Source organism: Colius striatus, chromosome 24, assembly GCF_028858725.1.
Source record: "Colius striatus isolate bColStr4 chromosome 24, bColStr4.1.hap1, whole genome shotgun sequence".
NCBI classification, from domain to species: domain Eukaryota; kingdom Metazoa; phylum Chordata; class Aves; order Coliiformes; family Coliidae; genus Colius; species Colius striatus.
Genome location: NC_084782.1, coordinates 6,432,451 through 6,459,242, shown reverse-complemented (window position 1 = coordinate 6,459,242; position 26,792 = coordinate 6,432,451). Strand labels below are relative to the sequence as shown.

Sequence of the window (26,792 nt, the reverse complement as noted above, 5' to 3'; positions counted from 1 at the left end):
TGAGCCCGGCCCGGCCGCCCCCCGCGGCCCGGCGGAGACAAGGACTGCAGGAGGCCAAGGGTGGTGGGATGGCTTTAACAAGTGCAGCTACAGCCGAGGCCCTGGGGCCCGTCACGTCAACCGGCACCGAATCGCGCGGGGCTGCTTCTCCCCGGCCCCCTCCTGACAAACATCGGCTCTGGCCCGCTGCGAGTTTTAGACCAGCGCGTCACAAAGCACAGGAGAGGGGGAAAAAACAGCACCTCCTCCCCCCCGAAGTATCCTAAACCTATACAAAAATCCCCCAAACCCCTTAGCAAGTTTACAAAGAGGAGACAAAAAGCTTGGCACGTATTAATAAAAGCCACAGGCAACATCTGCTGTCCACAGACACCCACTGCAGCAGCCAGGCTGTCAGTGACACATCAGTTGGGCAGCTTTGCAGTTAACAGGTTATCAGGGAGGCACAGTTGAATGCCCCCCATCCCCTCCAGATCCCCCTGACTGCTCCAGCCTGGAGGCAGCTGTTTGTGCTCCTCCTGCCACCCATCACTGACCCCCTTCACCCCAAGTGTGCTCACGCGTGGCTCTGGGCAGGCCTGCAAGAGACAGCAAACAATCCCGGTACTATTGCAGGATCAAACAACTGATGTTGTCCCTTGCAACTCCCCACCTCAGCAGGGCCAAAAGCGCTTCCTGCCTGCTTAGCCACTGCCTTCTCTGTCCCCTTCTGCTGCGAAACTGGTGGGAAGGGAAGCATACGGAATGGGCTCTCCACCTAAACACAGCTGACAGACATGGCTTCAGAGTCTGAGGCCCCTGGCTGAGCGGCTCAGGAAAAGTGCAGCAAAAATACCTCACATGAAACCCAGAAGGGCAAATCTACACTACAGCTGTGCTCCCAAGGAGCTGGGGGAAAGGAGGGACTCGGTCTCCTCTGCCGCTCTTGTCTGAGGCCTAAGTCCCCCGAAGGAATGAGACCTGAGACCACTGCTGCGACAGGAGCTTGGTCTCGAACGCTGCCTGGAGGCTTTGGCACTTTTTTGCAGCTGGAACTGCTGCCAAATCCACACCTGTGTTACTGCAGGCCCCTTGGAGTGTGAGAAAAGTGCAAAGCTAATGCATAGTTAGAAAGCCAATACTGAGAAACATCCTGGGGTAACCTCACTAGAGCAATTAGTGAAGTGGATCAGACCAGAGGTCCGTCTAAGCCACACATACAGACAGGAGAGCCAGGGCAGTGTGGGAACAGGGTAATCACCACCTTCAGGGCTCCTCCCACACCCTGGAGTCCAGGCATGACAACAACCCTTCAAAAAAAACCCAAACCAAACAACCCAAACAAACCCAAAATAAGGCTTTTCACCCCATCTGATTTGGTCCAAAAAATTTGTGCTTCAGACAGCAGAAAAAACATCAACAGCCTGGGCTGCTTGCAGCCATCTACTGAAGATGCTTTGCCTCCTCACCCTTCTACAAGAATATGCTTTAAAACCTGTTTCACTTAACCTTTCCTTCTCCAATTTACACTCACACAGCAGGAGTGACTGCTCAGGGCAGTTACACGTAAAGGACAAGGGTGTTCTGTCCAAGCAGGTTATTGGGGAGGCACAGCTGAATCCCGTCCATTTCTTTGGAAAAGTGTCCTGAAAATTTCTTTACTACTGCTGGCTTTTAGAACTGCTCAGTTCTCAACCAGTGATCTCAGGGCAACACTGAACCTCCTGTGATCTTCATCACGGTTCAACGTTCAGTTTGACTTGTAGGCAAAAAGGGAGACTCTGGGATAATAAAACTCTCAGAGCCCGAGGCTGGAAGTGGCCCTGGGCTGGATGGGGTAGGAGCATTGCCCACTACCATGTCCTGTATCCTGTGTCCCATGCATGTACTGCACTGCTGGAGCTAACAGGGGCTCCAGACCCTAATTCCCCCGAGTAAAGCCTCACCTGACATCTCTGAGCTGCACCAGACCTCTAATGCCCTGGTCTCTGTTCTTGATTTCAGATGCAAAGAACCTGCATGAGACATCTCTCCCACCACATCACACAGGGTGCTGGGAAGAGGCCACTCGGCTCAGGGTGAACCTCCTACGTCCATGTCTACCCCTGAGCAGCTACAGTCCCGTTAGGCCACTGCTGTCAATAAATGCCATCCACAGGGCAGCTGAGAGCTCAGAGCTGCTGCTGGTGATGAGCAGAGTTGGACACTGGCTACCAGGAGGGAGCTTCCCACCTGCCCTGGACTGTGCACCTTTGCCCCCAGGGCCCAGGCGCTCACCAAGTGTTCAGTCGTAACAAAGCAGCTGTTCTCCATGGTTCGACACAGTCCAGTCCGTGAGATCAGGGGTTTCTGGGTGATGCCTGGTAGAGCTGTGACATGAGTTTCACCACTGTCTGAAGAGGAGCTGGAAAAACATGAGGGTGTATGCACCAAGAATGTTCATGGATTCAAGTATTTTCACTCCTGTAAAAAACTGCCTGAACTCAAAGGGCAGGTTATATAAACTGGTATCACTTTAAACTTAGCCTCAAACCCCAGTCTGGGACTGGCTGCATCAACGTCTAGCATGAAGGTAAGGAAGAATTGCTGTAATCAAAATAGATTTCTGAAGTCTTTGGCCATCTCTGTGGGGCATTCAAGTGCCTTTGTTTTTTTAGGTCTGCAGGAATGGTTTTGCTCTTTGCAGTCCTTCCTTCAGGAACTGGAGGTAAGTTGCAGTTGAAGGGTCTTCAAAATTAGTTGAGAAACTAAAGATGCTACTTTCAACATCTTCAGGCTTCATAGAAGTAATGTCCAGGAAGTAGTTGGCATTGATATGGTGAATCTGGGAAAGAAAACAGACAAGGCAAGGAGACTTTAAGGGCCAGAACAATTCCCGGGAGACAATTCCCCAGCCACTGCCTTGGCCTCTAGCCAGGACACAAGTGACAAGACCATAACAACTCTTAAAGAATCACTAATACTTTGCAAATGCTAATTCAACATCCAGGATTCAGGTTTGCATCTTACAGTCCGAGAAAGATATGTGAAAGGTAACAGTCTGTTCCTTCTCCGGAGAGTGATGACCTCTCAGTTTAAGATGAAGGTGATTTGGGAAGAATCACACAGGTGTAAAACCTCTCTCTGAGCAAGGGCTGGGGAGACAGCAGCCCAACCATGCTGGCTGCCAGGGTGGTGCTCTCATCACCCCGTACAGCTGTAAAACCAGCACTTAAGCTTCAAATGCCTCTGTGCCTTGATTCCCCATGGAGGTGGCAAAGTGGGACAGCTTTGCTGACAGGCTGAGCTGAAGCTACCCTCCAGCCCACTGCCTTACCTGGAGGGGAGCCACTGAAGAGACCGCAAGGAGTCACTGCACATGTCACTCGCTAATATCTGGCAAGCATGGAGCAGAATCGGATTAGCCCCAGCAGGATCTTCGCCTGCAGACAGCCTGGCCCCTAGCACACAGCAAAGCACCGCACTGTGGGGTGTCAGGAACTGCTGTCATTGTTCAAGGCAGGGAGGCTGGTGGGGAAACAGCAGAGCTAGAGTGTGTAGACTTGCTAACGACTGATCTGCTGTGACAAACTTGAAGGAATCAAGAGAAAGATATAAATGTGCTAGAAGGTGCTGATAAGGAGAGATTTTCTCCAAACCATGAGCACAAAGGACAATAGATTCAGGAAACAAGCTACAATGGCTTCCCAGAGGTCACTGACTCCAGCCAGAGACAATGAAGAATCACAAGCAGACTTTTGGTCCAAGTCTGATTGTTTTGTCCTCCTGCCCCCACTCAAGAGCTGCTACTGTTGTTTCTGAATAAAAAGATCTTTGTTTCAGCTTTTTTGATAGAATTACTGTCTCTAAGGGCCAAGCTGAAGGGATAAAAAACATACCACCGTGCCATTGGGGAGGCAGATGATCATCTCCACGGGGAAGTTGTATTTCTCCAGGTGCAGGTCAGCCAGCTTGCTGTAGAACTCATTCTCTCTGTTGGTCTGCAAGGAGACCCCCAAAAAAATGATTGGCCACCACAGAATGGTGCAGGAGGAAGGGCAGAACCAAACAGCTGCTGTGCAGTGTGCCGGTAATTGCTTCCATTCTCTCAATCTGCTTTACTATTCCCTTTCAGTCACTCTCTCACATTTCAGCTGTAGATTTTCTCCCCATCATCACCCCACTACTGGCAGTTCCATAGCACACCAACAGTGTGATCCCAGCTTTTCGCAGAGTCTCCAGCTCTGTGACTCACCCCAGTTGACAGCACAGGCTCAGAGACATGCTCCTAAATGGGCAAAGGTGCAATCAGGAGATCCAGGGTTCAGACAGTGTTTGGCTGCTCCCTGGGTTACAGAGAAGTCAGTTTATGGATGACACAAATGGCCTTGGGCAGGGCCACCTCCCAGTGAAGTGTCTGGTTTAGCTTTTAATACTGGCACCACAATGGAGTGAAGGGGGTCATGGTGCCATTTTCCCAGTCTGCCTCCATCTGGTGCCTGCTGCGCCCCTGCAATCACCATGACACACAGAGCTTGGAACCAAAATCCCCAACTGGCAGAAGCGCGAACCCCCCTGTCCTGCTGCCCCCCCAAGCCAAGCACCATCTGCCTTCACCAGCATCGAACGTTGTGACACTCACCTGCAGCTCCTCCAGCTCCTTCACTAGAGACCAGCTGCTAACGAAGCTCTCGTTCAGCAGCGCAAGGATGGGCGAACTTTCCAGGACGGTCTCCCGGAGAGTTCGCCCTGAACCTGGCATGGGAAGAGGGGCAGACAGTGGTTTGCTGTTTCCTGAGTTGAGTTTTCCTGAGCCATGTGGTGCCACCGTAATGCTACTGCTCTGGTTGCTGCAGCAGCAGTCCCACACTCCCCCCATCCGGCCCACTGGTTTTTTCTGCTTTGTTGGCAATTTTCCACAGTTACTATTTCCAATATGTGCCGCTGGCAGGGAAGACTCAGCAGAGCAGATCTCAGCCCCTTGTGAGGCAACAGAAGGATCAAGACAAGCTTGCCATGGAGGCTGTCAGGTTTGGTGCATTTGGGAAAGAATCAGGCCCTGGGGATCCACCCCGAGTGTCTCCTGCTCTTCATGCCAAGCAGAGCCTACACATGCTGGAGAGATTTTAAGGACAGACAGGACCAAAGGTATCTGCCCCTCTCCCACCCCTCACTCCCATCTAAAGTGGTGTGCAAGTTCTCAGGCATGGGTAGGCCGAATAGCTACATATCAGGACAACTCCAAGTTCACATCTTGCTCTGACTTCTCCTGTGCAGGTGTCTTGCAGATGCTGCCTCTACTCATGCAGACTGAGAAGAGAAAGCAGAAAACTATACCCATGCCCCTACTTCGACAAAAGTACTCGAATCAGCAAGTTGGTCTATAGCTTGTCTCAAATGGATCTGTTCCTGCCATTGAGGACCTAAGCTCTAACTGGTAATTCTCCACTTCCAGCTCCCTTTTTGTCAGCATCTTTAGGGCCAAAGCAAGCAACAAAGTATTTACTGCTGGCCTCTGACTAGCTCCCTAACCCCCTCACACCCTCAACAAGGCACATCATTCCTCCAGCCGTGCTGGGAATATTCTCACCTCAGCAAGACTGGTCATCCAGGGCACCCCACAACAGGATTGAGTGCACAAGCTTCTTTTCTGCTTTTGCTCTCTCAAAAGCTTCTGTGAAGGGAAGATAGGAGACCTGGAGGCAGAGAGACAGCTTGAGAAAGACACAGGACAGCCCGTCTCAAATACAAGCAGGGTCTCAAGGAATCAGACCTGCCACATCCCACAGCTGACGTACAAAGAGTTTAATCTGCAGTAGATTCTGTAGATTAAAGCAAATGACAACAGTGGTGTTCTCCTCGGGAACATCTCCCGATGAGACTGTAGCAAGCTCAAGTGCATGGGCTGTCACCAGCACTTGCAGAGCCCCATCTTCACATCCTGCAGAGAGCATCTGCACAACTGTGGGCAGGTTGTCTGCAAACACACTTCAGCAGCCTGGGAAATCTGGCCTTGAGATATTTATTACAAAATCTTATTTAAGCAGCCTAAAAACTGGCTGTGAGAGACCCTGCACAGAGATTGTTCCAATCATTCAAATGAAGGGAACTTTATTATTAACATCCTGGCAGCTCAAAGGGACATATGCCAGCTCAGGCACAAGAAGGCAGCTATTGAAACACGTCCTTTCAGCCAAGGAAGCAGTGACAGGCAGTAGCCATCTGCTCCACAGGCTACTGGCATGTTAAATAGTTTGGGTCACCCAAAGCTATAAATTTGTGTCCCACTGAGGGCACAGAGGCACTGGTGGATTGTGTGTTTTCTGCTGATAAGGAAAGCTTGGTCCAAAGGTAGCTGAATGTTGCAAAAGTAACGCCAGAGGAAAACCATTTGTAAGCAGCGCGATTACCTGCTTCACTCAGAAATCGCAGCGGCAGCTACTGATAAGCGGCAGGAAGGATGAGCCTCCGTTTACAATACAAGCCTGGGACACATGACATCTCGGCTTTGCTCCTGCCTGTGCTGCTGTGTGACCCTAAATGGCCTTTCAGAGACACTGTACTCCCTCATCCGGAAACTGGAAGTCCATCAAGCAACACGCGTGGTGCCTGGGAGACCCTCACACTGCTCTGAATGCTGCTGATCAGGTTTGTGGCCTCTGCTTTCTGGTGGTTCTTGAGATGACTGGACATCTCAGTGAAGATGACCTGCTCAGAATAAATGTGCCAAGGAAGAGCCCAGCCCCTTCCTCACCTTCTTAAATGGATACATGGCCACTTCCAGCTTCTGGGCAGCCTCTTCCCAGGGGATTTCCCGCTGCCAGGTTATCTCTTCAAACACAAACTGAATGGGCTCCCCTGAGGGATCCCTGCTGTCAATCACATTTCCATTCTCATCATGGATCACAGAGGGGACTGAAGGCCCTGTTGATTCCAGCTCCATCTGCAGGAGAACAGGCTGAGTTGGACATTGCAGACATCCCACTCTGGGTTTTTCTGTACTCCAGCACAGCATAAAGATGCAAAATAAGACTGTGTGGCTTCTAATGAAGATAGATCTTGATCAATTGTCTCCTGGAGCTGCACTTTACCAACATTATTGGGGAATAGCAGGAAATCAACTTCATTTCCTTCTGCTATTGTCTGACTGTGCTCACTAGATTGAAAACACATGAGACCTGTTCACTCCATATTCCTGCCTTTCCAGTAGAGACTTCTGAGTGTGGGACCCCAGATCTTTTAAATCACTGGGACATGCAGGGCTAGTTTGAAGCTCTTGCTCTTGTCACCAGCACAGCCGTTACACAGTGTGTGGCTGGCCACAAGAGGGAGCAACAGCGAAAGCTGTTCAGGGGCTTCCCTGTACTTCAGGGTTCTGGTAAATCTGAAATTACTTTGTAAGTCTGCTTTCCTGACTTTTGGCAATTAAAAAGAAACGTGGATCTAGTCTAGGGGAAAATGAGACTGTTAAGTTGAAGCATCTGAAATCTAGACTTATGTTTCCTGGCCCAAAAGTTGGGATTACCACAAAACAGAGGAATAATGTCATACAGTTGTTTCCAAATTCAGAACAAATGTTCCTACACCTCTCTGGGCTCAGGGCTTGGGTTGAGCTCCAAATCTCTCCCCCTTTTTGTTTTAAAAAACGGGAAAAAAAATCATATGGCTCCAGGAGCTTAGGATTCAACTTACACAGAGGGAAAAAAATCTATTATCACAGGAACTAGCAATAGGGAGCCATATTGCTGCAGAGGACAGATAAACAGAGATAATATTGTTATGTTGAAATATTCAAGCAAAAGCTCTAAAGAACAGGGATAGCTGACGTTATACAGCTCAGGGCCACGGCAGCATAAATCCCTGCTGAGGGGCTGCATGCTAGCTACAGACCTGTGGCAGGTAACCGATGTCCACTTCCATGTTGCTGCTTTCACTCGCCCCATACAGCCACTCCATATCAACGTTCAGAGACCTGCAAAGTGAATGCAGTGTGTTCAGAGTCACCCAAGGCTAAAACTGTGTACGGGAAACCCCAAACAAATACAGAACATCCAGTGCTCCTCTGTCAGGGTCAGCACTGAAGCTCAGAGCCTCTGGCTCCTTGGAGATCACCATATCATCTGCAGAAGACTAGCAACACTAGATCCCTGTTGGCTCAGGTCCCAGGCACCTGCTCAGCACTCTGGGTAAACGCACTCACACCTCAGTATGGTAATAGTACAGAAGAGAGAGGTGTCTTTGTTCCCCCTTCATTCCCAGCACTTAACTTGCACGTTCTGATCCTTTTGAACTTTTAAAAGTGGGTTTTTTTGGAAGTGAAAGGCTTTTGTAAGTTGTTGCTGGCAGAGTCGTAAGTGCGTGCTTGCTGTAACAAATGTGCTGACAGAGCCACAGCCCTGAGTCGCCAGGGTAATGTTATAATAGAATTTTCACTCCAGCCGTCATGGGCAAAGAGATTTGAAGCTTCTTTCCTCTGAAATGTTTCCAGCTGCTTGCCAGACAGCAGGTCTGAGCTAATGTGAAGCTATGCATGGAAACCCTTAACCTGTGGAACACTGAGCAAAAACTATGTTGAAGCAGGAGCATCAGGCTTTGCTGAATGTCAGTGCTTTAAGCCAGGCACTGGCATTGCTAGGGGCTGCTCCTCACACCCTGCCCATCTCTCACCCACCCTTAAAGTACCAGGGGACAGCTACTGGTGAGTGAATTGGACCTTGAAATGGGTCAGGGATCCCAGCGACTGGCACAGATGAATTTGCCAGTTTTACAGACAAGTGCAGAGCTCAATTCACTCAGATTTTCTAGGGGCTTCGCTGGAAAGCATGAGCTCATCCATCATAGATACTCAAGGAGCCCTCTGCAGCTTGCAACATGTATCTGACATGTGAGTCTGATATGCCACGGCCAGCGACTGCTGGGACAGTCGAGGAGAACAGTGCTATTAACAAAGAGGCTGCTGCCTATCTCTGGGATGATACCAGGACAACTTAAATTCTCAGTCCCTATCTGCCTTTCCATGTGCTTGTGGGTACCTCTCTCTGAAGTGGTTTGGCACAGGACAGCTCAGGCCTGGACGCTCAGTTGAAGCACGTGACAGTTGCAGCCAGGTTGTGCAAGAACAACTACTGTCACGTTCCATGTCCCCAGCAACCTCTGCCCTGCTTCTCCCCTGTTCTTTCTCTGTCCTTGTCCTTCCCTGCCTCTTCCAAACCTGATGTTCCCCAGACCCGGTGATAAACAGAGCTATTCCTGAAAAATTGCACCAGAACCAGTTTAGGGAGCAACTGCATCTAGAGAATTAAGGACATGATGACCATGACGACTGCTGGCAGAGAAGGATGTGTGGGGAACACACATGGCAAGAGACAGGGCTGTCACTCCTATCTTTGTACAGAAAGAGCCAACCAGCCTGTCCTTGCTCCAGTCCCCAGTCCTGCGTAGGACAGGATTCCAGAGGCCTTGGGCTTCACTGGGCTTCATTTACAACAATCCTCATGTCTGTTTAGAGCCCAGGAAGAGAGAGAAACAACTGTACCTCTTGTTAGGGACAAAGAGCTTAAACTCTCGGACATGGGAAGAATCCTTGGAGAGGATGATGTGACCTGTGAACTGGCCTGGGGAAAACCAGAAGGGGAAGTCTGGTGGTTCGTTCAGCTGGAACTCAGCGTGGATTCTGAAACGAGAAAGGAGCCATCAGCTGCAGTGCCAGGAGAAGAGAACAGATCAGGAATTACAGATGACAGTAGGGAGAAGCTATCTTCAGGCACTAGATGAAGCTAAACTAGGGCAGAGGTTCAGTTCAAAAAGCTTTTCATGTCACAAAAGGAAGAAGGTAAAAGACTGGAGCAGAGCCCCTGGGTCAGGATCATCTCCAACATCGATGCCTTTTGGAATTGGGCAGTAATGATCCCTCCAGGAAGAATGAACTACACTATCATTCCTTGAAACACAGGAACAGACAAAGACACACTCAGCCAGCCTTCTTCAGCTTGATTAGGTAAATAAAAGCTGCCTGTCACACTCCCAGTAAAACAATTCCCCACATTCCCCCTTGAAAAGGCTCTCCACTCCATGATTAAACCAAAATCTAACCAATTTCTTGCTATTCAGACTCTTTGCTTTCAGCCAGGGATAGCTCCAAACCAGGGGTGAAGGAGAACGGCTGCTGTCCTGTGTCTGGGCAACAGTCCCAGTGACACTAAGAGCACGGGTGCCCTCTTCAGGCATCAGCAATGCATCACATGTGGGCAACGGCCTGCTGTGAACCACCCTCTTCCTCCCAACTGCTTCTCCCTCCCAGCCAGGACACATCTAGTCTTGCTCTGGAGCAGATTGCACATGCAATGACACGTGCATGCTCTGCCACAGGGTCAAAGCAGCGTTCTCCTCTCTCCTGAGATATGGAACAAATTCAGAAGTGCCCCCATGCCCTCTGCTAAGACCCACACCTGGAGCCTTACCTGAAGGCTACGGTGTAGTAGAAGGTGCTAATGGCTTGGATGCAGGCTACAGCTCCTTGGGGAGCAAAGCGGGTCTTGACAAAGGGGCGTGGGTGGAACATGCTCAAAAGCCTGTGGATTATGATCTAGGGAAGGAGCAAAAATGAGAACAGTTCCATTGAAGGTCAATTGCAGCTCTAGAGTAACTCCCTACCAGATCAGGAAGGCAAAAGAACTGCTGTGACTTAAAAATTAGGTTAGAGACCTATTTCATCACAAAAAAGGAGGTAAAACAAGAGGCTTCTTTTAAAAATAAATACATCTTCCATGCTTTTTGTGCTATTCCCATTGTTTGCAAGTTTCCATCATCCTTGATGGTGGAATGTCTGACTACAGTAAACTGATAAATGAGACTGCCTCCATCAATACTACTTAAGACTTTGAAAGAGTGGGTATGCAATCAATAAACACACCAGGCTGCAAAGGTATATCAACTACATGATCACTAACACCTACCCAGGCACCCTGTGGGACACTGATATACACGCCTGGCTTTACAAAATATGAGCACACAGTGTTCAGCTTGTCAATGAAACGCTCACATCTGGGGTGGCACCTGGCAATTGTTCCACGAGCCATGACCACTTCATACAATTGCTTTCTGAAGAACACTCTACCCCCATCTGGGAAAGATCAGCCTAAACAGTTAAACACTTAAGGAAGCAAGGTGAAGTTACTCAAGTCATCTTGAGTAACTCAGCTCATCTGGCCATGACAGACACCCAGAGCTTTTGCCACTCAGTTTTATCTCCAGATTAGGGGATAGTGCTCCTGGCTATACACTGCAGCCTTTTGCTCCCTCAGAAAGTCCAAGGAGACATAATGTAGTCTAGGAACTCCTGCGATTCACCTGGGCTGTAAGGCAGAACATTTACACAAACTCTCTCATAGGTATATAGAAATTAAGTTTCACATCTCACCTCTTTGCCCTTGGGAGGCGGAGGGTAAAATCTGTTGTTGGAAAGATACCCAGTGAAGATGTTCAATTCACTAGGAATTATCCACCATGGATCTCCAAGATCCACTTTATTCTTTGGAGGAAGAAAGGCTTTAAACTGTCTGGCAAGCAACACACTCACAGGGGCTGCTGGGGCAGTCCAATTCCTCAGCCCAGACAGAGCAACGTGAGAAATCTGCAAACAAGACACTATCAGAAACCAGACCAGACTCTTCAAATGAGCAGTAATGCTGGTGGATTTAATCAGGCTTTGGGGAAGGAGGGGAAAGAAAATCAACACATTTTAAATTCTTCCTGCTACCTCAAACACCACCAAACCGTTCTCTCAACTTTTAATTTTGTGGCTAATGGGAAATGGGAGAGAGAGGAACACACCACATAGCCCCATTGCTTTTGGTCTTAGCTCCAGGAGAGCCATCCCCAATGCCTGCTTCAGGCTTCCTGGGAAGGCATATTAACTGGGGCACTGAGCTGCTGAGTGCACTGAAAACAATGAAACACTGCAGAAAGCAGTGAGCTTCCTCATCAAAGCAAATCCCATGGGCTTGTGCAAGACCGTCTCCTCCTTCCTATGCACCAACACTTATTCTGGTGATGTTACCAGCCCACTGGATGTATTTATTACACCAGAATTTCTGGCTATACACATCCTGCATGATACCTACTCCCAAGAAACCGTCTTTGCTCTTCGTCATCGTTTCCATGACCAAAGGCTGGAATTTAGCCACAAGGGACAGTGTCTCCCCACTTGGATCGAGTGTGTCCTCCTCTTCAAATTCTGAGATGGGAGCAACTCCTAGACAAAGGGACAGGAATTCAAGCAGCTGTTTCCCCTCCCTCCCCTTTTAAGCAATTGTGAAGTGATTACACATTTACCCTGGATAAACCAAGGGGCACTTGAAGCTTCCCAGCTGTCCGTACACTGTACACAGCAGCAGAAGTCGGATCCACCCCAGAGACCAGCTTCAGCTGCGTGAGCTAAAGGGGAACTAGACAACTCCCTAAACCCCACAGCTCACTAAGCAGTCTTAGCTCACCTCGGAGGGATCAGGACACATGCTGTAGCCAATTCATTGCAGCACAAGCAAACAGCTGTTGTTATTTCAACTGCAGGTGAGCTCTGCTGCACATTATCATCACCACACTTCCTCCTGCTTGGCACCACCAAGAGACAATTGCCATAGGCAATTGTAAAACTTAGCAGCCTCTTTTCATGTAAATAAGACACAAACCAGCACCCAGAATAAAAACTGCTGAGCAGTTATCTTTGGCTTTTGCTTGGTTTGTGCAGGGAGAGCTCTGCAAGGTAGATACCAACCTGTCAGCTTCTCAGCTATTGGCTTGAACTCTTCTGGACTGAGGTACAGATCCTTGTTTGTGTCCAGAGAAGAAAAGAGAAACAGCCCCTCGCTTCCCAAAGACTTCAGTGCCAGCTCCTGGTTGGGGAAAAAGGTTTAATTCCAACCTCTTGCAGAAATTCACTCCAGCCCCTCCCAGCTTATGAGTTAATTTGCATTCTTTGCAGCATACAAACACAGCCATCAAATTGAAAGATTAATGCCCCTTGGCAGGATTTTGTGCTATTTACAATAGGGATCGGTGTCTATGAACTACTGGTGTGAGCATACTAAAACTACATCTGTCTGAGTAATTCAAACTGAATCATTTGCTCAGAGTGGGCCTCAAAGTCCTTAATCAGAAAAATTTCTAACTTTTTCCAGATAGTCCTAAATCTGCAGATACCTGGAACACCTTGAGATTGTGGTTTCTGTAATTAACTAGTGCACAGTGGAACAAAAGCAGTCAAATCCATGAGTATGAACATTACAAAAACACAAAGGAAATAAATTGAGCCCCTGTAACTGCGCAGAATGCAACTTACCTGACACCTGGGCTGAGAGCACTGCCAGCACTACTGTACACAACTGCCCCGCTGTAGCCTCCAGCCTTGGGACTGGACAGAGCATTTCAGCCCCTTGCTCCACAAGGAGCTCATTTGGCTGAACATTGATTGGGGAGCCATAGATCCCGTGGTCTTCTCCAGGAATTGCTGCAAGATCCCAGCCATCCCGTGCCTCAATTTCTCCCTCTGCAAAGCCCACCTGGAGACCATCTAGTTCCACAGAAAACACCCCTGAAAAGCAACATCTCCCTTGGAATAGCCTCAGAAAAGCTCTAGATACTTCTGTTATTTCCATTCTACAGTACTCAGCTCTGAAGAGAAAGGAACAACTTGCAGGCAGGTCAAGAGAGCTCCATGTTGGTGGGAGACAGAGACATCTAGCAGGTCAGAGATGGCACCATCACTGCCAGCCAGCCTGCAGTGCATCCCCTGTGACCCATCACTGGGGGCAGCTTCCCCTGTCGCTCCTATAAAAGCCTAAAGCTGCAAGGATAAAAACTCTGTATTCTGCTGTTTATCTGTGTTTATTCTCTATTGCCTGCAGCATCATTACCATCCCCAGAGCTCCTGAACTAGTTTATTTTCCATCTGTTGCCTGCCAGCCTGAAGCAGCACTAACGCAGCCTGGAAGGCTTTGCTGCAGCAACAAGAGCACTTAAGAGTCTTCCAGGACAGTTTCAGGACTGAGACAGACAGAAATAAAGACCCAGGAATACAAACCAGAGATCTGAATGCAGACATGGCTGTGGAGAGACGAGAGGAGCGCACAGGAAAAAAAATAAAGAAGGTTATCTGTGCACAGGAACAATCCATTCCAGACTGAACACGTTCCTGGAGCCAAAACTAGGCCTTTGCTCCTCAAATTAATGGGGGGGATGCACATCCTTGGCCCTGTGAATAGATAACATTTTCCCAAGCAATTGCCTTGTTCCCCGACAGCCAGGTGCCAGGAGCGACTCATGAGGTCCTGGGCCAAGCCTCAGTACCCCTCTCGTTACAGACCTTGGCTGTGCCTGGCACGTAACACTTTAACCTCGGAAGGGCGCGTGCGATTTCTCACTGTCTGGGAGACGGCTCATGGCGCAGGAGAGCGTGAGGCAGCACACAATGGCTTCCTCCTCTGCAGAGGAGGCTGTCCGGGATGCATGCTGAGCTCTGAAGAGACAGACCATTTCCTGGTCCTCTCCACAGTACATCAGTAATTCCCTGCTGATGAATCTTTTAGACCTTCTTTTTGCACTTCACAGATATGGACCTCAAGGGATGGGAGGCAAATGAGTGACAAAATTTTTAGTTGGTTAGACTGCCTGCTGCTGTAGTATTAAGAAAAAAGTCATGATCACGTATTCAGCAGAGCTGGAAGGCAGGAAGATCCCACACACACACGGAAGAGTATTGCTGACTGCATCTGACAGCTGAATGTGAAGAGAGGAACCCAGGTACCAGTTGTCAAATGTTTGCATTAAAAAATCAGTTGACAGATAGATACTGAGAGCACCTCTCAGTCCAAAAGAGACAGGGAACTGCTAGAGACAGCCCAGAGCAGAGCTATAGATATGCTGATGGGACTGGAACATCTGTGTAAAGGCTGCAGGACCTGGGGCTGTTGAGCCTGGAAAAGGCTGACAGGAGCCCTTACCAATGCTTATAAATACCTGAAGGGCAGGTGTTGAGAGCATGAGAACAGTCTTTTTTTCTGTGGTGGCCAGTGACAAGACACTTTCCTTTTTACTACAGAGACAGCAACATAAAGAAGTCTGAGCTTTTCCACAAGCCTTTTCAGATGTCTGAGGCCGCAACAAAGCAGCCAACCAGGGCAGGAGAATCCTCACTGAGGGCACGCTCTCTCCGGGAGCACGCAGCAGCCGCTGCCGTTATCCAGACTGCGATCAAAACCAGTGTCCATCAGCCCAATGTAAAAAAAACCCAAAAACCAAATAACCCAACACAAAAGCCCTATAAACCCCTTCTCGTTTCTCAGTTCACATCCTCCATCTTTTGCTGCTTCCACAGTTTGGGCACGAGCTGTCCATTTCTAGCAGGAAAAACCTCCACAAATGTGAGGTTTAGGGCTTTTTTATTGGGAGTCAAGCAGGAAGGAAAGGCCACATGGTGAGAAGCAAAGTGCTGTGCCAAGAGCAGGGCCTGGTGCTCCCACTTTCCCTCCACCTTCCGGCTAGCCTCAAAGGCTGGTGGCCACTGCAGCTCTGTGATTGTTTCAACCTGGTGACAGTCGCCTTCAAGCCCGGTGCCCACCACAGCTCTTCAAAACCTCATCCTGGTAGTGGCCACCTCAACCCCACAGACACTGGCATGCTGTGAGTACTACAGCTCAACAGCCACCTCAGCCTGGCGGCCACCTCACATCCACAACTGTTGATACCTGTTTGTCCCCACAGACTGGCAGTGACTTGCTGCAGCTTCACGGTCACCACAGTCCAATGGTGACCACCTCAACCCTGACAACTACTTCAAGACGGCAGGCATCAATGCACCATGGCCACCCCAACTCAGTGGCAGTCACCTCAGACCAGTATCCACTGATGTGTGGAAGCCTCTGCTGCCAGAGGCAGCTAGCCCAGCCCCTGCAGCCATCTCAGTTCCAGTAGCCACCAATGTGCAGCAGCCACCTCAGCTCAGCGGCAGATATCTCAGCCCCTGCCGCCACTTCAATCCCAGAGACACTAATGCCTGATGGTTACTTCAGCTTGGCCACAGCCACCTCAGCCCCAGTGGCCACTAATGTCTGGTGGTCCCCTCAGCCCAGCAGTGACCACCTAAATGCCAGTGGCCACCGAAGCCGTGCGGTCCCCTCATCTCCAGTGGCCATCAATACCTGGTAGTCAACCTCAGCCCAGTAGCAGCCACCTCAACCCACCGAAAGCCGGGGATTTACTTCAACCATCGTGGCCACCTGGTCACCTCAACCTGGCCACTGCCACCTCATCTCCAGTGGCCACCGATGTGTGGTGGTCCCCTCTGCCCAGCACCGCCCACCTCACCCCCGGTGGCCACCTCAACGCCCACGGTCCCCTCGGGCGCCTTCCCCCCTTATGATCCCCACAGCGCCCGCCATTTCCTCCCTCCCTCTCTCCCCGCCTCAGTGAGGGGCAGCGCGGCCTCAGGACCGCCGCTCCACCCCCCCGCCCCCTCTCTGCGTTCCTGTTACCTGCTGACGGCCTACTTCGGCGTCCCGGTAGTACTTCACGGCAACCAGCGCTGCTAGAGCGGCCAGGGCCAAAGCCAGGCGCGGAGGGGCCGCGCCGCCGCCCGCCATTCCCGCCTCCTTCAGCGCCGCGCCGCCGCCATGGCCGGGGGAGGCGTCAGGCGGGCAGCGCCCGGCGAGGAGGGGCCGGAGCGGGAGCCGGAGCCAGGCGGGGAACCGCGTCTGCTCGGGGCCCGTGTCTCCCGGCTCCAGGCCCCGAAGAGACCTTCATGCCAAAAAACGCACTTTTTGTCCGTAAATTTACTCGCTGTGGGGGCTGGAGCGTGTCCTTCGAAGATGCCAGTCACCCTCCTCCTTAGCAATCCCATTGCTTTTGGGTTTTTTTTTTCTTTTCATTATTAATGGGAGAGTGATGCATCCACTCCAGGAATTTCCAGAGTGAGACTCAGCAGTTTTGTCCCCAGAAGAGTCGTATCCTGCTCCACTTGTTTTAATCTCACCAAAACGATTTTTTTTTTAAAAAAAACCAGGTTTTTATTTTTTATTTCCTCCTATTTTGTCGGTTTCACGAACAGCGATTTCACTGGGGTTTGCAGGGATGGCATGGGGTGATGCTGCTGGTCTGTGGCCATCACCAAGCCTCACCAGGCCTTCTGCCAGCACATCACGATCTCCACATTTTGAGTCATTTCTAGATCCTTTATGACACCCCAAACTTATCCACCCTCCCTATGTTCATTGTGCCCTTCAGGTTCTTCTGCATGGTTGTCACATTGCTCCTTAGCAGTGGCTTGGCCAAGAGATAGATGTTTAGTCGCTTTAATCTTCCTTCATAAATCAGTCTCCTGTTCCTCCTTACATGCAATCCGGCATCACCACTGAAATCCCCTGATTGCTAGAGAAGATTTAGTACCATTTTCTGCTGCTGCAGGGCTAACAGCGCAGAATGTTTGATCTCTCTGAGGGTAGCAGGAAGTGTTAGCATTTAATCCTTTGAAGCTTTTGCCATTCCCTAAGCCTGCCTAATAATTTCTGTTTTAGGTTTAAAGAGCATTTTGGTTGGAGATGAGGAGAGCATGACCAAGCCATTAAGAGCACAGTGGCAGCTGCATCAATGAAGGAGGACGAGGCTGGTAATCCTGGGTAGAGCAGGCCAGGAGTGTGTAAAGTTTACACCAGCAAGTAGGACTAGAACTGACATTTATCATTCTTTTCTAGCTCTAAATCCCTGTCCTCACTTGTTTTATATATAAGCATGATTTGAGCTGAAATTGCAAGCAAAGAGTTAAAAATGTTTAAAAGTGCTAGTACTCACATATCTGTTGTGCACACACCTGGAGCCTGAGGCCTTAGGAATCAGCCTGAGAAGAAATCGAGAGAGGGAACCTATCATAGAATCATAGAATGGGAAGAGGCCACAGAAGGGAGACTGATGGCAGCAGTTGATTGTGTTTTGGCTATAGGTTGTAGGACTGAACAGAAAAACAACTTCAAAGCAGTTTCAGCAAGGCCACTGTGTTCAAAAGAAGATAATTAGTTCATTTATTTATTTCTCTGTACAGTACATAAGGAACATTATTTCACTTCATGGAGTGCATGTTAGGTGGAGTGATCCCCTGTACACCCAGCGCTGCAATAAAGGAATGTCTGCTTCTTAATGCTACAGTGTGTTATGTTTATTTTCCAATTTCAGTACGGGAGCAAGGCTTTGGTGGTGGAGGGGAGTCACAGCCTTCTCCTAGGACTTCGGTCCCCGTTCCTGTCTTTGCCATAGATGCCCACATAGTTATTTGTAACTCAGATCAGCACTGTTACATCTACGCAGCCAAGGGAGGAAGGAGAAGGTTCCTTCTGCTAGCTCCACCACAAAGGAAATGCTCACAAAACTGCCACTGCTCTCCACCTCCCCATCCATCAAAGAACCAGTGCTTGGGCCATGGGGAGGAGATGGGAGGAACTGAACTAACAGAACATGGAAAACTCCCAGAACCTTGTCTGGGAACAGAGGCAGGTGTGAATGAGTTAAGCACTCAAGCACATTAAGCAGATGTGCTTTAAAACTTGCTGCACTCATTAGGTTGGGCAGTGAGGTGTGGAGAGGTGTTGCTTAACCTCACATAACCTAGCAAATGCCTTTAGAGCATAGAATATAACAGGACCAGATAGCTTTGGAACAGAATAAATGTACTTGGGTGTCTGAGAAATGAGCAAGAGCAAGAGGTGATATGAGATGACAAAGCTTGCAGACACTGAGATGGAGAAGGGGACCTGACAGGGTGTCTGGCAGAGCCAAAATGATACCATTTAGACAAGAAGCAGAGGGACTCATTTTACATCTGAACCATTTCCAGTGTCATCAGTGACCACATAAAGATGACAAATGGATGAAATGATAGGAAAAAGAATAGAAGACAAAAGGTGAAAAAATGCAGGGCACCTATTGGGAACAAATCCTCTTCAAAAGAGAACAAACCCAGGAACGCCTATCTCTGCTGGTTCTTGAGATTACAGATTACAGCCACTCAGGAAGTTTTAAATATCCAGACATCTGCTGTGTGGCCCACCGAGGCACACCTGTATCAAACAAAACCCTTGTGATAGAGAAATAACAAGGAAAATTTCCACCATGAGAATTCACCCAGCAGGAAAGAAAGACTATCCCAGACTTCCCCTTTGCCAGCAGGGAGAAAGTGCATCTGAAAATAAGAAAAATAGTGAGAAACTGGTATCAGGGATTAAAAACTTGGAATGACTTTTTTTTTTTTCAGTAGAGGGATGGGTACACACAGTAACTCCACCTTGCAGGGTGGTATGTGCATGAGCAGAGAAACCCTGCCCTCATTTGAGTTGATGGCCCCATTCCCACAGCCTGAAACCCTGTCCCATTTCAAAGTCAAAGCACTCTTGGTGTAATGGAAGGTGGCATAAAAATCGGAGCTCTGTGCACAAGTAGAGAAAGCACCTAGAAACAGAACCTCCCCTGAGGAAGCAAGTCCTGACCAGACTGAGGCCCCAAAACAGTAAGGAACTGTCTGAAAACCGGTAGAGAAGAAGGGGTATCCAAGTCTGGTTTCACATGGGGCTTTTAAGAAGACTGGAGGTGTGTTTACTGCAGAAGAGGACCTTGCAGCCCGCTTTGGGGATGCACTGTGACAAAGCTCCACAGCCACGAACATACACGTCATTCTAGAAAAAGTATGGACAGCAAACCTGCAGAGTGAAATGCAGTGTGATCGAGGCATTTCAAAGCAGCCCATTTAGCCAATGACCAAGAGCTGATGCCTACCTGGTTCCCATGAGCTCACACTCCCCCTTGGACTTTCCTAGTCAGTCGGAAGCAATCCAGTCTGGGAGGGTCACAATCTTCTGACACTCGCTGGCTCTCGCTAAATGAAAGCATTTACAGCACAGGAGGGTTTCATTGAAAATACTTTTCTAGTTACAGCACGGTACCTGTTTGAGGCTCCAAAGGGAAGGAAGCCAAGACCCAAAATGTCATCAGAAGTGACTGCAGAAACTTTGAAACCGCTAACACTGCAAGCCAGAGCTCAGTGCATCACATCTGAAACAATCAGATAAATAGATCGGATCAAAATGTATGTGGGAAAATACTACAACTGCCAGGCTTTAGAATTCAATAACCAATTCTGCTGAGAGCCTTCCAAGGGAATTTAATAACGCCGTAAAAAAGATGCATTTATTTTCTGGGTAGTTTCGCCTTATCTCCTTGCGTGGCCAGGCGACAACAGCCATCCGTTCTACAAGTGATAGTTATTAGTTTTCATCTCTACCACTAATGCAACTTTCTTTTATCAGAACTTCATTTTCAGGAAATTCCTCCTAACATAAAATAGAGCCACATTTTGTGATGATGAAAATGAACACAATAATCACAGCTTCTGAATTTGAATGTAACAGGGGAAATGGGAACTAACTGAGGCTGATCAAATTTCCTGGTAAGATGGCTCAAAAGTTAACAAAACTCCCACCATAAATCAACAACAGAATTCCCAAGGGGGTCCCACATGTCCAAGACTGAAAGGCAGGAAAGCAGCTCAAAGACATCTTAAAACCAAATCCCTGCTTCAATGTAACACCCCATTTCTTTATCTACTATGTCTGAAAACAAGGGGGTTCCTATCCAGACAAACAGAAGTCTGGCCACCCCTACCTAGCAAGAAGTATCTAGGGAGAGGTGAAATTCCAGCAAGGGCATCCAGCCAAGGCTTGAGGTGTCCAGAGGAGGAAGGAAAGAGCAGAAGCCTTTCGGCACACCAGTGAGGCAAACATTCCTGTTACCTGCATTGCTGTAGGACAGAAAAATCCCAGCTGTGGATCACGGCCAGGCCTTGGAACAAAGCTGATCTTTGGAATAAATCTCTCTCCCTGCTAGACGCATGCTGAACTTGAGGATGGAACTGTGGATCTTGGTCAGCACAGGCACAGGTATTTGCAGAATTGCTGTCTGCAGAGTGGAAATTTCTGAGCATGGCTGCTGGCAACAAAAAGCTTTCGTTGTGACTGGTGCTGACTTACAGCAGTGTGCTGGTAAGCAAACTTCTCAAGATGCTTTACATGGTCAGGGATGCTGCACAACTAAAAACCTACGATGTAGCCACTGAACTGCTGGGAAATGATGGCTCTGGAAGTGTACCTGACTACAAATACCATTCTGGGTCACTTGTGTGGAAAAGAACAAGAGCAGAGTTTTAATGCAACACCTAGGATCTATTTCTAAACGAAACTAGAACCGTGCTATTTATTTTTGAGGTTGACATTTTGCCAGGCAAAGCGTTTTGAGTTATTCCAAAACCAGGACATTTTTACTGATGGAATTCCCTCAATCAATTATAAAAATTCTCTGAGCTAAACCAGCTTCCTGGTATCCAAATCTCTCGGATAACACATCTCACTCCCTAAGATGTGTATTTACCAAGAACTATTCCTCTAGGCCAGGCTTACCAGCCAGTATCTTTATCCCCAGGATAATGCTAAGTCCCCATCTGACAACCTTATTTCTCTTGGGGAATCACAAAGGCCTGAATTTAAAACCACATTTTTTGTTTTCACAACTTGCTCAAAGCGTCTTCATCTTTCCAAGCTGCTGAACAAACCAACTTACCAAATCTTAAGAGAATGCCAGAAGGATGAACAGAAAAGTTCCCTCACTAAGGGCGACGCAGCTTTGCAGTGATGGGAGAAAAGGCTGTGGCGACAGGCTGCCGCTGCCAGGCTCAGCCATCCCTGCAGGAGCGGTGCAGCCGCTGCTGGTGCCCAGACGAGAGTGGTGGGTGCAGGGACACCCCGGTGGCAGAGCCACGGAGGGCACGGCTCAGCTGCTGCTTCAGCGGCCGTGCAGAGGGAGATCCTGCCTCTGTTTTTTTCTTTTTCTTCTGTTACTTCAGTCCAGAAACAAAGCACACCGAGGGACAAACTTAGCTGGGGATGATTTCTTTTTTGCTAGAAAAATAAGACATTTTGTGGACTCACCATATGAGATAGTGAAGAAGCAATTTAAGGGAGCTGGTGCAGATGGGAATTACTGTCCATACACTTGCTATAGATTACTCTGGAAATCAATGTCTATTGCGAAATATTCTTGAAACCAAAGAGTATTGTCACGTAGTTATTCCAAGCAGGCTGTAACAGGTCTTTGACGGATGGCTTTAAAGAGGATCAACCCAAACATGCTTTTTATTTTACAAGATTTTTATTCTGTTTCACAGATTTGACTATTACAGGAGTGAAATTATTACAAGTGACTCACAACATTTAGTTCCAAATAAAAGTAGAAAAACACTAAAATGATAAAGGAGAGTTAAATGAGATGTGATGTGTGGTAAATGTGTTTTAAGAGCACAGAAAAAAGTATATAAAAATGCATTAGGATCAAGAATTTGCAGACAGGTTTTGATTTAGTTACAGTTTTGAAATCACAGAATGGTTGGGGCTGGCAGGGACTGCTGGGGTCCATCTGGTCCAACCTCCCTTCCTCAAGCAGGGCTACTCACAGCCTGTTGCCCAGGCAGCTTTTGAGAATCTCCAATGATGAAGACTCCCACAGCCTCCCTGAGTAACCTGTGCCAGCGCTCAGTCACCCTCAGAGTAAAAAAGCATTTCCTCAGACTCATAAGGACCCTCCTGTGTTTCAGCTTGTGCCCACTGCCTCTGGTTACCACTGGAGTGAGCCTGAATCTTTCTCTTTGCACCCTTCCTTCAGGTATTTATATCCATTAGCAAGAGTTCCCTCAGAACTTGTAGGTACACACCTTCAAGGACCACAGACTTAGGATAGTCCAGTTTGCTTAAGTATTCTCTGACCTTATCCTCTTCCACCAAGGGTACATATTTCTTGCTCCAGCCTTTCCTCTGATCTGTGGAACCCAGGGTTTCTGAAGGCCAGCCTTGCTAGTACAGCCTGAGGCAAAGGTGGTATTTGGTATTTCAGCCTTTTCCATGCCCTGTGTGACAGATCCCCCGGGTTCACCTGGGTTACTCATCCTTGCTTACACCCACTGTATGCTTCCTTTTTGTGTTTGAGTTTGGCTGGGAGCTCTCTGCTCGTCTGCACAGGCCTCCTGGCATTTCTGCCTGGCCTCCTGCTCACTGGAATGAAACTCTCTTGAGCCTCGAGGACACGATTCTTGAATATTAACTGGCTTTCTCAGGCCCCTCTTCTCCCCAGTCTTTCTACAGGACCCTTCTAAGCAGATTTTGAAGAGGCCAAAGCGTGCTCTCCTGAAGTCCAGGGTTGTAAGCTTGCTTTTCACCCTACTCTCTGCCCTCAAGATCCTGAACTCCATATCTCACAGTCACTGCAGCCAAAGCTGCCTTTGATCTTCACACCTCCAACAAGCCCCTGCTTCTATGAGGTCCAGCAGAGCCATCTCTTATCTCCTCTGTCACTTGGAGATGGGAGCTATCATCAGTCCACTCAAGGAACCTCCTGGATTGCTTATGTCCTGCTGTGTTGTCCCTCCAGCAGATACCAGGGTGGTTCAATTCCCCATGAAGACCAGGGCCTGCAGATTCAAACCTGAATTGGCTGCTCCAATCTGTCTGCAGAGGGCCTGATCCTCTTGTTCTTCCTGGTCAGGTGGTCTACAGCAGACACTCACTGCAATGTCCCCTTTACCTGTCCTCTCTTTGATCCTAACCCATAAGCTATCTGTCATCTCCCCAAGCAGAGCTCCATGCACACCAGCTGCTCTCCCACATCAAGGGCAACTCCCCTTCCTCTTTCTATCTTGCTCTTCCTAAAGTGCCGAGAAAGCCTACCACCTAGAAAGCACAGTATGTTGAAAACTGTTAGTCAGTAAATCCAAGAGCACACAAAAGGCAAAAATGAAACAGAAAAACAAAAGAGGTGTGTGTGAAGTGTATTTTATGGCAAACTTCCAGTCCTTTGGCCACTATAAAGCAAAGTCAATGGATTTCATATAAATTCTCTGTATAAAGGAATGTCTATGAACTGTGTACAATATGGCCCAGAATAAACATCTCATTATCAGGCTAATAGAGCTCCTCACAGAGGAAAAGAAGGTGCTTACATCGTGGTTTCATCTTCCCCATATAATACTGTCCGGAATTGGACTAGTGCCCCAAAATACCATTTCAGGGTCAATGGGAATTCCTTTAATGGAAAGGAAAGGCAGCAACCCGCTGACGCTGCAGAAGCAGGGTGCTGGGCAATGGCCTCACTACTGCACGCTCGCTTTAAAGTTCGTGTGGTTGACTGGCAGGGGGTGAGCCTCTGTGTTGAACACCCAGTCGTCCAGGGACAGCACATCATCTTCACAGAACAAAAGATAGAGGTACCTGGAGCCACAGGAAGAAGGAGGACACAAAGGGAGATGAAAGGAAACAGATGGGACTTGAAGCACGCACAAGCAAACACCATCACCAGGACTGTGATGCGGCTGTCATTGGCCTCAGCTGCCACGGTTTATGGTGACACATTTCCTGACTCCCTGTCTCATTTCCTGCTGGAAACTACCACCCCTTGTGCAACATTGAAAAATGGGATGGGTGTCTGCACAGGTACCTCATAAACATTACCTCACGCTACAGCAAAGGCAGATCAGCACCAAGAGGCAGCAAATTTGGGCCGTGTTCCTGCGTCCTCTGCATGCAGTACACAACCCTGGCAGAAGAGACAGCTTAAACCATTCACAGCTAAATTACAGGGAACTCAGCAGTCAGAGCCTCCCATGTAGGGCAGCTCTCAATCACAGTAAGAGTCCTTTAAATGCAGCACGAGCAAAAGCCTCGAGAGTGTCAGTGACAGCAGTGGTTCTGCGGGAGGAAACTGCCAAAGCTTGGCAGCATCCACAGCTTTGCCCAGTTTGCCCACAGAGGGTAAGAATTCCCCCTTGTTATTAGAGACTTATTAAGTAGACAAGAGTGTTGATGCTGCAGGACCTATGTTATGAAAGGCCTCTGTGATACGTGACTTACTTCAGAGTCTCTGCGAGGAAAAAACTCTGTTGCATGTTGTCATGGGTTGGGGTTGTGGTGTAAACATCTCGGATTCCAGAAAAACCAGCTTCTACTCTACAGTGTTTTTCCAGGGCCTGAGAAAGGAAAAGTAACACACAATAGCACAGAGTAACACATTCATCATCATCAGCTGCATTACAAGTCAGCTTTACAAATCAAATTCCAGGTTTATGAGAGCCCCTGTCTCTCACTGAAGAGCGTGATGATTACTCCAGACTCTGGGAATAAAGCTAGTTCTAATGAAATAGCAAGAGAAACACAAACTGCCTAAGTTAGTTGATGGATTGACCTTGATGTTACACACAGAGAAAAAACAGATCTCGAGTAGCAACTCTAGCTGTTTGCTTCTTTTCCAGGGCAGCAGATAAACGACAGTTCTGCCACTAAAACACAGCTCCTGCTACGATGTGAGGCAGCAGCCAACTGGCTACTGCACAATCTAGAAAGAGGTGAGGGATTGTCTGACTGGGAGGTCTTTAGGGGAAGAACACAAGACAAAGGGCAAAGGCAGGTTTGCTGATTTTCCCTGGCCAACTACAAATCAGTGGTTCTGAACAGTCCAGATTATTTCAAACAGAAGGTTGACTCCTTTTCACAGAGGGCTGCTACATTAATAGCAGGTTTTTCTGTCTGCAGCACTCCTCTCTGTAAACTTCCACTGTTTTGATTGACTGAATGATTTTAGCATAGCCTAAAATGGAGAAGAAAACATCCACAATGATCAACAGAAATGCCACACTAAGCTAACAGGTCTTCACATCTAACATCATTTAAATAATCTCTGCTCTTTCTATTGACCAAAGGAAGGATTTCTGTGAGAATCCAGCAGCTTATAAGACTTACTACTGCAATTTTTCCAACCATACCTTCACAACCTCCCAGCCCCACTGCCTGTACTTGGGATCGTGCGTCAGCCGCCACATGTACATGAAGCTTTCCACCACCTCTGGGCGCAGGATGTAGTAGCGTTCGCTAAGTCTGGTTGCCATGGCTTCAGTCCCAGCATCAAAGCGAAAGGCTTCAGGGCCCAGTTTGGTATCTAGACAAAACCACACATATACAAGGATTGGTTTGAGGAGGCAGCAGGTAAGCTGCCTGTCCAGGTGCTTTCACGATGAGCAAGTCTGTGTATCAGATCAACCTCGCAGCTGTTGTCAAATACAGGGCAACTCAAGTGTGCACGAGCTTTGCTCACTGCCCGTGAATATGTTCCTCATTCAGTGGTATGTCTCGATACTACCCAGGTGAAGAGAGTTTCTGAGGGTGGATACAGCTGACAAAACACAGATTTGGAGAGTGTGGAGACGGTAGGGACAAATCTCCCCCATGCCCCAGGACTTCTGCTGGGCTGCTGTTTGCTTCTAGGAATTGCACTGCTCCTGACCCTGAGAGATGAGTTTGTCAAGACAAACTTTGAACATCGATGAGAAAGAACAGAGAGGCAGATTCTGTCATAAAGCCTCAAAGAGCAAATACATTCCAAGAAAATCTAGCCATGCAGCTGACCCTGCCACCACAGAGATACTGATGCACTGCTCCCATGCAGGCGGGTTGTTCCAGCATTATCAGTCCAGCACACTGAGCCACTTTGCCTCCACTGCAGCATGGAGGCATTAAGAAGCAATCCCTTCCCTTCTGGGCCAGTAGCAGCCTCACTGAAAAGAAGACATCAGGATGATGAGGAAGGTTCACTCAATTTCACTGCTGTTTTATAAAGAAAACATAAAGAATACTTTTGTCTTTTTGAGTTTCCCTTACATGAGAATCTCAATCTCTTGCAAGCATTAGCCAGCACTCAGATCCCTACTT

At 48.4% G+C, this 26,792-nt stretch overlaps 2 protein-coding genes across 5 annotated transcripts in view; both read right to left on the bottom strand.

Annotated features, from left to right (window-relative positions):
- Nucleotides 1-59: 59 nt before the first annotated feature.
- On the bottom strand, nucleotides 60-16,638 carry SELENON (selenoprotein N). Its single transcript, XM_062014437.1, has 12 exons — nucleotides 16,488-16,638; nucleotides 12,734-12,851; nucleotides 12,081-12,211; nucleotides 11,378-11,590; nucleotides 10,419-10,543; nucleotides 9,494-9,631; nucleotides 7,849-7,930; nucleotides 6,713-6,901; nucleotides 5,549-5,654; nucleotides 4,601-4,713; nucleotides 3,858-3,959; nucleotides 60-2,803 (listed from the first exon to the last, which is right to left on the bottom strand). Exons 1-12 carry the CDS (start codon nucleotides 16,593-16,595, stop codon nucleotides 2,633-2,635), a joined length of 1,596 nt encoding a protein of 531 aa, XP_061870421.1. The 5' UTR covers nucleotides 16,596-16,638; the 3' UTR covers nucleotides 60-2,632.
- A 5,572-nt stretch (nucleotides 16,639-22,210) lies between these two features.
- The window catches only part of MAN1C1 (mannosidase alpha class 1C member 1), an 81,028-nt gene continuing 76,446 nt past the window's right edge, over nucleotides 22,211-26,792 (bottom strand). For all 4 annotated transcript variants that reach the window (XM_062014571.1, XM_062014569.1, XM_062014570.1 and 1 more), the window contains 3 exons: nucleotides 25,850-26,022; nucleotides 24,942-25,057; nucleotides 22,211-24,302 (listed from right to left, as the gene is read on the bottom strand). In XM_062014571.1, the coding sequence (XP_061870555.1) occupies nucleotides 24,185-24,302; nucleotides 24,942-25,057; nucleotides 25,850-26,022 (407 nt within the window). In that variant the 3' untranslated portion in view covers nucleotides 22,211-24,184. The remainder of the gene's footprint in view (nucleotides 24,303-24,941; nucleotides 25,058-25,849; nucleotides 26,023-26,792) is intronic.